The 14740-nt window shown below is 41.6% G+C and overlaps 1 protein-coding gene across 1 annotated transcript in view; it reads left to right on the top strand.

The window, feature by feature from the left end:
* LOC135090404 (teneurin-a-like) overlaps positions 1–14740 on the top strand; it is a 336834-nt gene that overhangs the window by 246354 nt on the left and 75740 nt on the right. The window contains 3 exon segments of the mRNA XM_063987158.1: positions 2685–2867; positions 4364–4510; positions 12508–12715. Of these exon segments, the coding sequence (XP_063843228.1) occupies positions 2685–2867; positions 4364–4510; positions 12508–12715 (538 nt within the window).

Genomic DNA, 14740 nt, shown 5'->3' with positions numbered 1-14740 from the left:
TTTCATCCCCTGTCAACGTTATGGCGCTATATTTCTTACTGTTGTTTTTTTCTTTGTTTTTATTAATTTATTTTCTTGTATATTATTTTTTTTTTAATTATTTATGCACTGCTACGGGACGCGCGCATGTGTGTGTGTGTGTGTGTGTGTGTGTGTGTGTGTGTGTGTGTGTGCGTCACAGTTTTTGCATTTTTTGTTCCGTTTCTGTTCATTCTTTGTCCTTTTGCCAACTTTCTTTCCTGCCTCTTATTTTCATCTTCCTCCTCTTCTTCCTCTTCTTCCTCCATTTCCTCCTTCTGCTAATCTTCATCCTCCTCGACTTCCATCTTTCTTGTGTTTTCCCCCCCTCCTCCTCCTCCTCCTCCTCCTCCTCCTCCTCCTCCTCCTCCTCCTCCTCCTCCTCCTCCTCCTCTTTGAAGTCTCACACTTCGCCGAACTTCCTCGGTTCATAGGCTTTGATCGTCTCTCTTTCCTCCCTGCGGTTCTCCCACGTCTCCACTCTCCCTGCCTCTCTTTCCATGCCGCTCTCTCTCTCTCCTCGTCCTCCTCTCCTTTATTTCCTCCTCTCCTCCTCTCCTCTCCTTCATTCTACCCCTTCTTTCTTCTCATTCCCTTCCTCTTCTAACTCTTTGATTTCTTTATTTTCTTGGTCTCTCGTTTTTTTTCTTATTTTTTTTCGGTTTTCTTCATGTTTGCTCTTATTATGTCTCTTATTATGCCTTTATTCCTTTTCGTTTAATTTTCCAAAGAGTTACTCATGATTTTTATACTTCTCATTACGCCTCAACTTCAACCAGTTAATCTGAATGTTTTCTTTAATGTACATTCACGGTCATAAGTTGTGCTCAGCTTCGTTGCCATAATGAATCGTAACCTGCTCGCATTTATCATGGCGACAAAGCAGGACACACTAGCATGTATTTTTGTTTTTCCTTTGATTTCTTGTGTATTGTATTGTAGTTTCATCCTTTGTTCATATTTTCATCTTATTTTTATTTTCCTTGATATTAAACGACTCAGATTTTGTTCCCCAAGGTATAAGCAACATCCCTCTTCGTTTTACTTTCCCCCTTCACCAAACCACGTCCTTCTTGGGTTAGTTTCCCTCCAGTTTTCCTCGTGTTTCCCTCTTCCTTTCATCGACTTTCCCTCACAGTCTCCCACAAGCATATTCGTTGCACCTTTCCTTACATACACCAAGCAAGTTTTTTTTTTCCTTTTTTTTTTTTTAGCTTGTCAGCCTCCCCCTTCAGTTTCTCTCCTTCCATTGGCTTTTCCTCGTGTTTTCCTTCGTTGAGTCTGTTTTCCCTCGTGTATGTTTTCCTAACCTGTTTTTTTTTTTTTTTTAACCTTTGGTACAGATAAAGTGTCAAGATACAGAAACTGACACTAGAAAGAATACAATGTTTTTCGTTACAGAGAGAGAGAGAGAGAGAGAGAGAGAGAGAGAGAGAGAGAGAGAGAGAGAGAGAGAGAGAGAGAGAGAGAGAGAGAGAGAGAGAGGCATAAAAGAGAAAATCAAATAATTCTACTCATTACAGTTACAAAAAGATAAAAAGGATAAAATAAAAGTGAGTTAGAGAAAAAAAGGAGGTATTTTCGTTATTAAGAAACATAATGATAGACAGAGAGAGAGAGAGAGAGAGAGAGAGAGAGAGAGAGAGAGAGAGAGAGAGAGAGAGAGAGAGACATCGATAGGATATTAGGCGAGGCAAGTGAGGTAATTGAATTTAGATCAGTGACCGTGATCAGGAGGCGCTTCTCTGCCGTGCAAGGCGATAAGAGTCAAACTAATAACCTGAGCCTGAAATTAGCTGCAGATTGGACCTTGATTAGCGAGCGAATGGGAGTCTCGAAGATGGTGAATGTAATCATCTTCCCCCGCCTCTTCTTCCTTCTTCCTTCTTCTTCTTCTTCGTGTTCTTCTTTCTCGTTATTATTGATGTTCTTGTTCTGACTCGTGTGGTGTGTTTATCTTCCTCCTCCTCGTTTTCATTCTTCTTGTTCTTCTTTCTTGTTATTATTGTTGTTCTTGTTTTGATTCGTGTTGTGAATGTGTTTATCTTCCTTCTCGTTTTCATTTTTCTTGTTCTTCTTTGTTGTTATTTTTTTGGTGTTCCAGTTATTTATTGTTCTCTTTCATTTTCCTGTGACTAATTACCTTCCTCCTCATTCTTATTCTTCGTATTCTTTCTTGTTGTTATTGGCATTCTTGTTGTTCTTTTTGTTTTTATTCTTGTGAGTATAATTATCTTACTTTTCTTATTCCCCATATTCTTTCTCATTCTTCTTATTTCTCGGTCTTCTTCTTCTTCTCCCCGTTTGCTTGTGGTGAATATCATTATCCTCCTCTTCTTCATCCTCTTCCTCTTTCGACTTCCTGTTCTTTCTTGTTCATGCTATTGTTGTTGTTGTTGTTGTTGTTGTTGTTTCGTTTTTATCCGTGTAGTGAATGGCTTCGTTAATCTAAATGCCGTGAATTCTCGCATATCGCAATGAAATTAATTGATTTCATTGATAGATCGATTTATATTTATCCATTTAGTATAGTACAAGACAGCGTTGCAAAAAAAAAATAAAATAAAATAAAAAAAAATAATGGAAAAGCCAGGTCCAATTAGCCGGAGCTTCCACTTGACCTGAGAAAAAAATTGCTAACACCTCTCCTTTTCCCCTCCCTACAGCTCGGTGCAGCCTGGAGTGTGTTCACGGGGAATGCGACAAGGGCGGCTGCGAGTGTGAGGCGGGATGGACAGGTGAGAGATGCGACCAGAGAGCATGCGATCCGCGCTGTAACCTCCACGGCCAGTGCCACAACGGAACCTGCGTGTGCGTGCAAGGCTGGAACGGAAGACATTGCACTATACGTAAGTAGATGCTCTCTTGGGTTTGTTAATGCCAGTTGTGTATGGAGAGTGGTTTAGGGTGTTGGTGTCGAGTTTAAAGGTACTGCTATAAATAAGTACATGTGTGGGACTTTTAAGTAGTGCCAGTTATGAGTGGAGTGTCGTTTAGGTGTGTTAGTGTGGGTTGGGTATTAAGTATTGATATTTAGAACATTTTTTTTTATCAAGCAGCTACAGTACCTCTTATATGAAGGGATTCAAGTAACATTATTTATGAGGACTAACCGTTGATCCTTTCGTCTCTTCCTCTTTGGGGATTGTCACATCAGTACGCCGTTTTCATATGTGTATATATAACTCATTAAGCTTGAAGGACGCTAGACTAAAGTAAAAATCATTTGTAGAACTAACTAGCTACATTTTTTTTTTCTTTTTACATAAACTTATTGTCTCACACATATCACTAGTGGGACATTCATTTAGGCCTGTAAGTTTAAAGGACGCTCAACTCCGGTAAAAATCATATGTACGTGTAATTAACTACATTTTTTTTCATTTATAGTCTTACATACATCACTGCAAGGTCATTCACTTAGGTTTAGTGATGGCCTGTAGGTTTAAAGGACGTGGCACTAAATAGCTACATTTTTTTTTTTATTTTATCCTTACCTATATCACTAGTAGACCGTTCATTTAGATTTAGTGGAGGCCTGTAGGTTTAAAGGGCAGCCTTGATGTTGTTAAAGTAGAAGGTAATCACGAGTTATAATCTCTTCTCTCATTTTGCGATGCTTGTGTAAAATTGTATTGCTGTTTAGGCGCGTGGACTGCACTAGTAATTAGCTATGGTGATTAGGGCTGAGTTAATGGAATTACCTGATTAATAGGCTATTTATTTACAATCCTGACCTTGATTCGCCTCCTCTTCTTGCTAATCTTCACCATTATCGACCTCTCTCTCTCTCTCTCTCTCTCTCTCTCTCTCTCTCTCTCTCTCTCTCTCTCTCTCTCTCTCTCTCTCTCTCTCTCTCTCTCTCTCTCTCTCTCTCTCTCTCTCTCTCTCTCTCTCTCTCCTGTTCTGCTTTGCCCTCCTTTCCCCATGTTCCCTCTCCTCCTGTGCCTTCCTCTTGTCTGTTCTCTTCTCCTTTCTTCTTTTCTTTCCTCTCCTTCTTTCCTGTCATCTTATTTTTTTCACATCTACTCTCCTCTTGTTTGTTCTCTTCTCCATTCCTCTTCTCTTCTTTCTTCTCCTTTTCTCCTATGATTTCATCCTTTTCTCGTCTACTCTCCTCTCTTCACTTTTCTTCTCTTCCATCATCTCATCTTTTCTCCTCTCCTCTCCTCTTCTGTCCTCTCCTCTCCTCTCCTCTCCTATTCTCTTCTCTCTACCATCACCTCATTCTCTCCTTTCTTCCCTCATGTTATCCCATCTTGTCTAATGTTCCACCTATCCTCTCCTCTTACTCTCCATACGCTCACATCCTCACCAGTTTCACCTCCCCTCTCTTCATCCTCAGCTGGGTGCGAGAATGGATGTTCTGGCCACGGGATGTGCACCACAGTGGAGGGACAGTACCGGTGTGAGTGTTCTGCGGGCTGGACGGGACCTGACTGTTCTGTGCAGCTTGAAACGGTGTGTGATGACGATACGGATAATGATGGAGGTGAGTATTGCTGTTTGTGGTGGTTTGGTGTGGTGTGAGAGATGCAAGACTGTTAGAAAATGTAAGTAATGCCTTTTTTTTCTCTTTTATCTCCTTTTTTTTTCTCTGTTATTTGACTTGTGATGTAAATGATACGAATGATGATGCAAGTGAGTACTGCAGTTTCTCTTGTAGGATCGTCTGCAGAGCTATCAGGAAAGTATATATATATATTTTTTTTTCGTTTTTCTCTTTCTTTGCGTGTTTTAGTTTAGTTTGAAGGATAAAAGTATGCTAGAAAAGTAGGTATTGAAATTTTTTCTCTTAATTGTCGTCTTTCACGTGTCTCAGGTTACTTGATGTATAGGATGCAAGAATATTGTGAGAATAGGTCATGAAAAGTTATTTTACTTTATTCCTCTATTTTTTACGTGTCTTAGTCCGGTTTGAAAGATAAAATACTGTTAGGAAAGGGGGTATTGGATAGCTTTTCGTTTTCTCTTTTTTTTTTACTTTTCATTTGATTGATTTATTTATTTTGCTTCTCTTTGTTGTGAAAGATTCAAAACTGTTAGGAGGATGAGTTGTGAACATTTTATTTTCTTTTTTTTCTTCTATTTCTTTTCTATGTGCTAAAGAGATCCGTTTGCAAGGTAGGTATTGGACAGCCTTCTTTATTTATTTATTTTTTTTATATGTTAAGAAGTCTGGTCAGTGGCACATGAATAGAAAAATGAATAAATAAGTAAAAAAGATCTTTCAGAAAAGGTAATTACAGGTAATTCCAGAATGTTGGCATATTGAGTTGCAGAGATTTGGAATATTTTTTTTACTATTTTTTTCTTTTTCTGCTAATGTATGATGTTATGTCGTACTTGTTACTTTTCACTTTTTCCTTTCTTTTCACTTTTCGGTAACTTTTTCACGTTTTTCTTATTATTTGCGTAAGCCGATTCCCTGTTATTAAAATTTCCAATCTTTTCGCTTTTCACATTTTTACATGATAGCTTTAGTCTTTTTGCTCTCGATTTTTTCTTCTCTTTTTGACATTTTTGCATTTTTTTTTCTGTCCTTGGAGTTAATTAATATTGCTCCATTCACAGTCACTCACTCTGCCTTCTGGAATCCTGTGTTATTACTCGCTTTTCATTTCATTTTTCCATCATTCATTTTTCATCCAATATTTTCCACATCACTTTCATTCTTGGGATTTTTTTCCCTCTTCAACGAACATTCTTACTTTTCTTAAATATCTCATGATTTTTTTTTAAAGAATTTTCCCATTCATCCTTCACGTTTAGTAATATTTCAAACGAATTTTCATCTCCCCTTTCATTTCTCTTGCAATTTTTCACGAATACTCTTCTTTATCTTCACTTCCTCTCCTTCACTTTGCATCATCAGATCTTTTATTCCTTTTTTTATTCCTTTTTATTCCCTCCTGATTACTGATTCGCTTTTGCATCTGCCCCTCCCCCACCTCTTATCCCCTCTCCTCTCCCTCGACACCCTCAAGTACCCCCCTTAATCCTCCACCCTCGAGGCCCCATACCTCCTCCTCCCTGAATTCCCTCCTGCTTCCTCCTCCAAAATTAAATCTCTCCCACCTCCTTCTCCTCCACTCTTAACCACTACCACCTCCTCTTCCTCCACCCTGAGATCCCCCCACCTTGTCCTCCACATCCAACACCACTCTCACAGTTCTTCCTCCACCCTCAAATCCCCTTCCTCCTCCTCCTCCTCCTTTTCTTCCTCCTCGTTTTCCTCCTCCTCCTCCTCCTCCTCCTCCTCCTCCTCCTCCTCCTCCTCCTCCTCCTCCTAGGGAAAAGCCACTTGTCCTCCTTGTCAGCTGGTCGTTAATGAGCAATTAAGTGGTCCTTCATTAACGAGTGGTCGATAATCAGCGAGAACCGAGGCAATTAGGGGTATAAGGGTCATTACTTCAACACGTCTTCTTACTTTGCATTTCCTTTCTTTTTTCTTCGTATTTTTTTCTCTATCTCTCTCTGGTAATGTGGATGTTTGCGCGTGTGTGTGTGTGTGTGTGTGTGTGATACAGAGAGAGAGAGAGAGAGAGAGAGAGAGAGAGAGAGAGAGAGAGAGAGAGAGAGAGAGAGAGAGAGAGAGAGTGAGAATTGGGATGTGGATTGTATTGAGAAGTGGATAAAAATGGATACTAATATTGTGAATGGTGTGGAGTGTGTGTGTGTGTGTGTGTGTGTGTGTGTGTGTGTGTGTGTGTGTGTGTGTGCTCCGATGCTATCTATCGTTGTCATATGGAGGGTCTGAGGCTAAGGTGTTCCCAACTGATTTATTGGCCCCAAGAGACTTCCTTTCCTCCTTCCCTCCATCCCTCTCCCTCCCTCCCTCCCTCCCTCCCTCCTCCATGCCTCTTTCTTCTTTCCCTCTCCATCGCTCCTCAATGCCACCTTCCATCTCTTTTGCTCCTCCTCCTCCTCCTCCTCCTCCTCCTCCTCCTCTTCCTCCACTGTGGGCCTTCCTCAAAGCCACATTTTATTCTTCCTTCATTCCTCTTCTCGTCACATTTCATCTTCAGTTTCTCTTCCCTCCTTCCTTCCTTCCTTCCTTCCTTCCTTCCTTCCTTCCTTCCTTCCTTCGTTCCTTCCTTCCTTCCTTCCTTCCTTCCTTATTTGTCTCCTCTAATCTTTTCTTATTTTTCTATTAAATTTAACGAATCGAGATAGAGGAACTGACAGAGAGAGAGAGGGAGAGGGAGAGGGAGAGGGAGAGAGAGAGAGAGAGAGAGAGAGAGAGAGAGAGAGAGAGAGAGAGAGAGAGAGAGAGAGAGAGAGAGAGAGAGAGAGAGAGAGAGAGAACAAGTGAAGCAAATGACCTCCCAAAACAGCTGACTTCGGCTCCGATACCGAGAGAGAGAGAGAGAGAGAGAGAGAGAGAGAGAGAGAGAGAGAGAGAGAGAGAGAGAGAGAGAGAGATCCACGGTACGAGAGATAAAATGTCTCTCAAACGTCTACTTCCTTCCCTCCATTCCTTACCCTCCCCCCTTAGGGATTTAAACCAATCTTTTCCTTTATTTCCCTCCCTTTTTTCCCTTCCCTTCTTTATCATCCACTCTTTCCTACCACAATCAATAAAAACTAAATAACTAAATAAATAAACAAACACGCCAGAACGAAGCAGGCACAAGAAACTGAAGGAGACGAGAGATAGCCAATCAAAACGTTTCATTTCGTTGTTCCTGCTGGAAAGACGCGCGCTGATTGGCCCAGGGAGCGGAGGCTGATGAAGGGCCAAAGGTTCAGGAGTCACATGCGGTATTGCCCTGGATGACTTGAGAACGTGAGGGGAGCGTGAATCATTTTCCTCCGAGTGTATATATTTTTATCGTCTTGTTTCATCTTTACTGGTATCGCTGGCTGGGCATTGAGAGGGAGAGAGAGAGAGAGAGAGAGAGAGAGAGAGAGAGAGAGAGAGAGAGAGAGAGAGTGGGAGTGGGAGTGGGAGTGGGGGGAGGGGTAGACCAGAAAATCAAATCATTCTACTCATTTCAATTGTACAAAGATAGAAAAGTTAAGTTAGAGGAGCAAAAGAAGATACAATCCTTATCAAGAAACATGAGACAGGAAATGGTAGACGAAGAGAGAGAGAGAGAGAGAGAGAGAGAGAGAGAGAGAGAGAGAGAGAGAGAGAGAGAGAGGGAGAGGAGGGGTCTAGAAGAGAAAATCAAATAAATCTAGTCACTTCAGTTACAAAAAGATACAAAAAAGAAGTAGAAAAAAACGGTATATTTGTTATCAAGAACCATCAAACAGGAAAAATGATAGAGAGAGAGAGAGAGAGAGAGAGAGAGAGAGAGAGAGAGAGAGAGAGAGAGAGAGAGAGAGAGAGAAATGGTGTATTCCAGAGTAATGAGATGATTTGAAGTGTTTTCCTGATGCGCCCTGTTGAGTTTTATTCGCATTGATTGGTCGGGAGGGAAGCTCAGAGTCGGTACAAGTGTTTTGGCAGCAGCAAGAGGCACTGGAGGAGACCATTTGCCAGCCACCCTTGTGTTAAGTAAAAAATATATAAGCAGGAGTGTTATAGGAATGAGAGCTAACAAGGTATTTCTGATTCTTTGTTGTTGTTGTTGGTGGTGGTGGTGGTGGTGGTGGTGGTGAACGACTTTCTTCTTCCTCGTCTTCTTGTTCTTCTTGTTCTTGTTCTTGTTCTTGTTCTTGTTCTTGTTCTTGTTCTTTCATTCAATGTCTCAAACCTCTTACTTTCATCTTTTTTCTTATACCAACACCCTCTCTCTCTCTCTCTCTCTCTCTCTCTCTCTCTCTCTCTCTCTCTCTCTCTCTCTCTCTCTCTCTCTCTCTCTCTCTCTCTCTCTCTCTCTCTCTCTCTCTAACGCAAGATGTAGCAGTCAGTCAATAAATAACCTTTTATGCTTTATTCTCTCTCTCTCTCTCTCTCTCTCTCTCTCTCTCTCTCTCTCTCTCTCTCTCTCTCTCTCTCTCTCTCTCTCTCTCTCTCTCTCTCTCTCTCTCTCTCTCTCTCTCTCTCTCTCTCTCTCTCTCTCTCTCTCTCTCTCGTACCCAAGAGGAGGGGGGATGGAGGAGGTGAAGGAAGAGGGTAGGATTTTCAAGGAAGATCCCCTAAGACGTGGATGTCCTGAGAGACGCGTTTCTTGTCCCTCTGGCACGAGACCCTTCCTTACCTGCCGAAGAGGAGGAGGAGGAGGTGCCAGGCAAGTGAGAGGATACAGAGAAGGAAGAGTAAGAGGAGTTGCTTGTGAGGAGAGAGGATACAGAGGAGGAAGAGCAAGAGGAAGAGGAGAAGGAGGAGGAGGAGGCACGAGGGAAGTGAGAGAATACACAGTAGGAGGAGGAATGTAAGTGAAGGAAGGTATAATGAATGTGGTGTGAATCTGAAGACGTGAAGAAAGAAGGTGTAAATAAGTGTAGATAGTGAATATTGATGACAGGCTATACGTATGGAGAAAGAAGAGGAAGAGAAAAATAGAAGACGTTGATAAATACAAAGCTAAGTGTATATTGATGTTATATTAAACACTAAAATGGGAAGAGAAAAAAATAAATAAAAAAGGTGAATTTGTATCAGTAAAATATTAAAAAAGTCTACAAGAATCAGGCAATTTATCCACTTTCAGAATTAAAGAATAATGAAAAACGCTTAAAAAAAAAAGCAACACAAATTTCTTAGAACAATATCTGAAGTAACAGAAGAAACACTACAACTGAAAGGCAGAAAAAAAACACAGCACTCAAATCCAACACAACTAAACAAAAAAATCAAAAAAGCAAAAAGAAGAAAATTAAAAACAGCAACACCTGGAGAAATAGAGACAAAACAAGGATAAAATATAACACAAGCCATAAAAGACCCGGCCAGCAATAACCCAGCGTGGCGTGTTTACGTAAATTCGCTCCCCTAATCGCGCGAGGTGGCTGGAGTGCGCGGCGTGTGCAGGCGGCGCGAGGAAGCAGTGCGAGGGGAGTTACTTAGTATGTATGAGGCTGGCGGGGCTTCCTTAAGGCACCCTTGGAAGGAACAATGTATCGCATATCGACAGGAATAGAAGGAGGAGGAGGAGGAGGTGGAGGAGGAGGAGGAGGTGGATCATCTCCATCTCCGGCACTTCAACTCGAGGCGGGAGGTTATTGGAGATGCAGCTCTTCCTTTACATAAATAGCAGAGAGAGAGAGAGAGAGAGAGAGAGAGAGAGAGAGAGAGAGAGAGAGAGAGACAAACCCACCTACATTATTCAAGTCACCCATTCTTTCAATCTCTCCCAGCACATACAAACATAAAGATAACGAATGGAAAAATACATACAAAAAACATGAATGTAAATAGTATTATGAAGTAGAAGTGTGTGTGTGTGTGTGTGTGTGTGTGTGTGTGTGTGTGTGTGTGTGTGTGTGTGTGTGTGTGTGTGTGTGTGTGTACGTCAGGTTTCTTTCGTTCCTTCCTTCCCCCGGCGCCGCGATGCACAAACAAGACAGACAAACAGTTGGGCCGCCTTTGTTTGCCTGTCGCAAGAAGCAAACTGGGAAAGAATCTCTCACAAATAGTCAGTTTGGCCTCGGGGGGTTTGGCGGAGTTGAGAGAGAGAGAGAGAGAGAGAGAGAGAGAGAGAGAGAGAGAGTTCTACATATGACTTCAGATGCAACATGAACCTTACCTTTCTTTTCCTTCACTTATTTTTAACTTACACTCATCACCTCCTCCTCCTCCTCCTCCTCTCCCTCATATCTCTCACTCCTCCGGCGTTTCCTCTCTTCTACTCTCCTTATCTCGCCCTTCTTCCTTTGCCTCTCCCCATTCCCTCTCCTCCTCCCACTGACCTTGGCGTCCGTAGATATAAAAATTATGTAGAAAGTCCTCCTTCTGTTGTCATAGGAAAGGAGAAAATGCTGAGTCGAAGTCCATTCAAATCGAGTTGTAAAGAATTTCTCGCCAAGATATAAGTTTTATTGCGATTAAGCGAGTTTTCTCTTTTTTCCTTTTTTTTTCTCTCTCTCTTCAGCTGTGAGGTTTCAACGGCTGCTCTCTCTGAGGTTTGGAAGAGGAGAGGGAGGAAAGGGGACTAAAGGGGCGCTTGAGGAGAAGGTGGGGAGTTAGAAGAGAAGAGCATACAGAGTTTGAGGAAGAGAGGAATAGGGAAAATGAGGGAAGGAGAGAAAGGAGCGTTGAAGAGGAGAGGATGTAGGGTTTGAGGGAGAGAGGAAGGGGGTTTTAAGGGAGAAAAGAAAGGAAAGTTATGGGAAAGAGGGAAGAAAATTTGAAGGAAAGAGGAGCTGAGGCGAGGAATGAAAGGGTGTAGGAGAAAAGAAGTGTGTGTGTGGGGTGCATGTAGGGTGGAAGAAAAGAGGAAAGAGAAGGATTGGTAAGAGAGAGAGAGAGAGAGAGAGAGAGAGAGAGAGAGAGAGAGAGAGAGAGAGAGAGAGAGAGAGAGAGAGAGAGAGAGAGAGAAGGAAGAAGGGAAAAACTAATAATGACTGAAGAGGAAACGGTGTCCTTTTCCAAAAGCACTGGACACGAAAGAAGAAAAAAGAAAAATGAGAAAGAGAGAAAGTAAAAAAGAAAACGAAAAACATCATTGAACTTAAAGCAGAGCAAGATGAAGGAAGGCAACACGTGGAGTCAAACACACACACACACACACACACACACACACACACACACACACACACACACACACACACACACACACACACACCTCAACCAATCCCTAATACCAGAAACACAGGCACGCCCACCATCACACGTCGTTTACACAGACCCACAGTCCAACAACTTGTGGTAAAAGGCACTGGAAGCAAAACAGAGGCAGGGCGGCGCAGAGGCATTTCCCTCGAGTCGGGGTGCTGGCTCACTGGGGCTGGCGGCAGGAAGCACAAAAAGTTCATGAATAATACTTAAGATCCTTCTCCCTGAACGCGTCGGGTTGGTGAGATTGGTTGGGATTTGGTGAGTCTCCTGTTGGTATTGGTGAGGTTGGTGTTGGTGTTGCTGGAATGCCGTAGTGGAAGGGGGGTGTAAAGGAAAATGATCACAAGGGAACACAAATGAAGAGTAAATATCAGTTTGGTTTCACCTTTGACGAGACGTGAGGACAGTAATGATAGGGTAGTAAAAAGGTGAATCTCTCTCTCTCTCTCTCTCTCTCTCTCTCTCTCTCTCTCTCTCTCTCTCTCTCTCTCTCTCTCTCTCTCTCTCTCTCTCTCTCTCTCTCTCTCTCTCTCTCTCTCTCTCTCATGCTCTTCACTCCTTTATTCATCATTCACCATTCACTCATCGGTTTTGTTTACCACGTTCTCATTCTCAGTTTACCTCACACATTCATCATCATTTTCTTTCACCTTTACTCATCCTCACACACACACACACCTGTTCCTCACGCAATCTCATCTTTACCTGCCCCCACCTCCTTACCTAGGCCGCTGCTGATTGCATTCCACAGGTGAAGACAGGTGGAGGAGACAAAACTCACGCAAACTCCTTTTTTTCCTCCCTTTCCTTCAACTTAGATGGTCTTGAGGACTGCTCAGATTCGGAATGCTGCTCTTCCGACGCCTGTGTGGAGCATGTAATGTGTATGGTGTCGAGTGATCCTGTGGAGGTACTTCTACGTAAGCAGCCGCCCGCCGTCACCGCCTCCTTCTATCAGCGGGTGAAATTTATCATCGAGGACTCCAGTGTTCAGAGCTTCGCGCAAAAGGACGAGTTTAGTGAAAGGTAATGTGGGAGATGCCTTGTTCTTTGCTGTAGTTTGAAATTAGTTGTTGGCTCTGTGTGTGTGAGAGAGACTGAGAGGGAAAGAGTGTGTGTGTGTGAGAGAGAGTATGGGAGGTGTCAGTCTTTGTGTGTGTGTGTGTGTGTGTGTGTGTGTGTGTGTGTGTGTGTGTGTGTAAGGAGCGCTTACTCATATTTTTCCCATTCTAGCATCTTTATTTTTTTCATCTCCATCCCCCCCTCCTTCCTCTACCCCTTTCCCTTCGAACCAAAATGAATAAGTAATAATCATCACCTCAATAATATTCATCACTTCGCTGTCTGACCTTGACTTCAATCCTCCATACTAACCCAATGAAAATAAAAGGCATAAAAATCAAAATATTATGAACTCACCCAAATATTTCCTTTGATTATTCCATTCACTTCACCTTCAGGAAAATTTCTACCGGTAACGCCTTGTCCTTTTTTCCTACCCCGACTTTTTTTTCCCTTCCCGCCGAGCTCTCCTGGGGACAATATTTTCCTGTCACTTTCATTTAGTTTTCATTGAGGAAGAAAATACGAGAATGTTGTGAGTCTTTTATTATTATTATCCTTATAGGTTCAGTGTGTGTGTGTGTGTGTGTGTGTGTGTGTGTGTGTGTGTGTGTGTGTGTGTGTGTGAGAGGAAATCATCTGTCAGGAAAATTCTCCATCATCGTTCTTTAGTTAATCTCGTCCTCCTCCTCCTCCTCCTCCTCCTCCTCCTCCTCCTCCTCCTCCTCCTCCTCCTCCTTTCCTCCTCCTCCTCCTCCTCCTCCTCCTCCTCCTCCTCCTCCTCCTCCTCCTCTTCCTGCTACCTAAAACAACCTGGTAAGGATCTGAAAGTCTGTTACTGTTTGTCTATCTTTTCTATTCCTCCTCTTCCTCCTTCTCCTTTTCCTTATTCGTGTCTTTCACTCATTCTACAAAATATTTTCACGCTCTTTCGTGTCTGTATTCGTATCGTCTCTCAAAACACTTTCCTTATCCTTGATTTTATTTTTGAATCCGACTTTTATCTTTTGCAATAGAGATTTTTGAAGTTTATATTTGTTTCTATTTTATCCTTCGCATTTTTATATTTTTGTTTCGACTTGTATTTTTTTTTTATTCCATGTTTTTTTTTCTTTTTTTTTTGCGGGATTGTTATATTTTCTTTCCGCTCTGCTCGGTTTTGATTTTATATTCCCTCCAAATTCACAGTAAAATAAATAAAAATTGAATCTTTGTTGGATGAGAAATTGAAAGAAATAACAATAACAACAATAGCCAGTCGTTCATATTTCCATCCATTCATCTACTTACCCTTTTTATTTCGATCACAACCTGTACTTATCGATAGCTTGAGTTGGACTAAAAATATATATAAAAAAAAATTACCGTACTGATAATATCTAAACGTTCATATTTTCACCTATTCATTTATTTCGTCTTTTTATTTCGATCACAACCTTCATTTATCGATACTTTAACCTAACAAAAATATATATAAAAAATAACCGTGATAATAATAATAACAACAACAACAACAACATCTAATCGTTCATATTTTCCTATATTCATTTATTTATCCTTTGTATTTCGATCATAACGTTCACTGATATTTACCTCTTATTGATAATCTAAAGGTGAAATGTAAAGGATCCAACAGTTATGAAATTAATGGTCTGTTCCCTATCAATGCTTCCTTTTAGTTCCCTTTGTTCCTCGACGCCTTGAGCCAGTAGAGCCTTCATTAAATATACCATTAAATTTAGAGCCCTTTTGAGTCACGCCCTCGCTCTGTTAGTTTTGTTTTTTGTGCCTCCGTTGTGGAATATTTTGTTCATTTTATTCGTTATTGTTATTTTTTTGCTGATCTGATGGTTAGTTTTTGTTTTGGGTTTGAAGAGAATCGAGTTCGTAGTGAATTATTGTTTATTGTTTATGTCTCTCTCTCTCTCTCTCTCTCTCTCTCTCTCTCTCTCTCTCTCTCTCTCTCTCTCTCTCTCTCTCTCTCTCTCT

Source organism: Scylla paramamosain, chromosome 35 (genome assembly GCF_035594125.1).
Source record: "Scylla paramamosain isolate STU-SP2022 chromosome 35, ASM3559412v1, whole genome shotgun sequence".
Classification (NCBI taxonomy): domain Eukaryota; kingdom Metazoa; phylum Arthropoda; class Malacostraca; order Decapoda; family Portunidae; genus Scylla; species Scylla paramamosain.
This window is presented reverse-complemented; position numbering and strand designations above follow the sequence as displayed.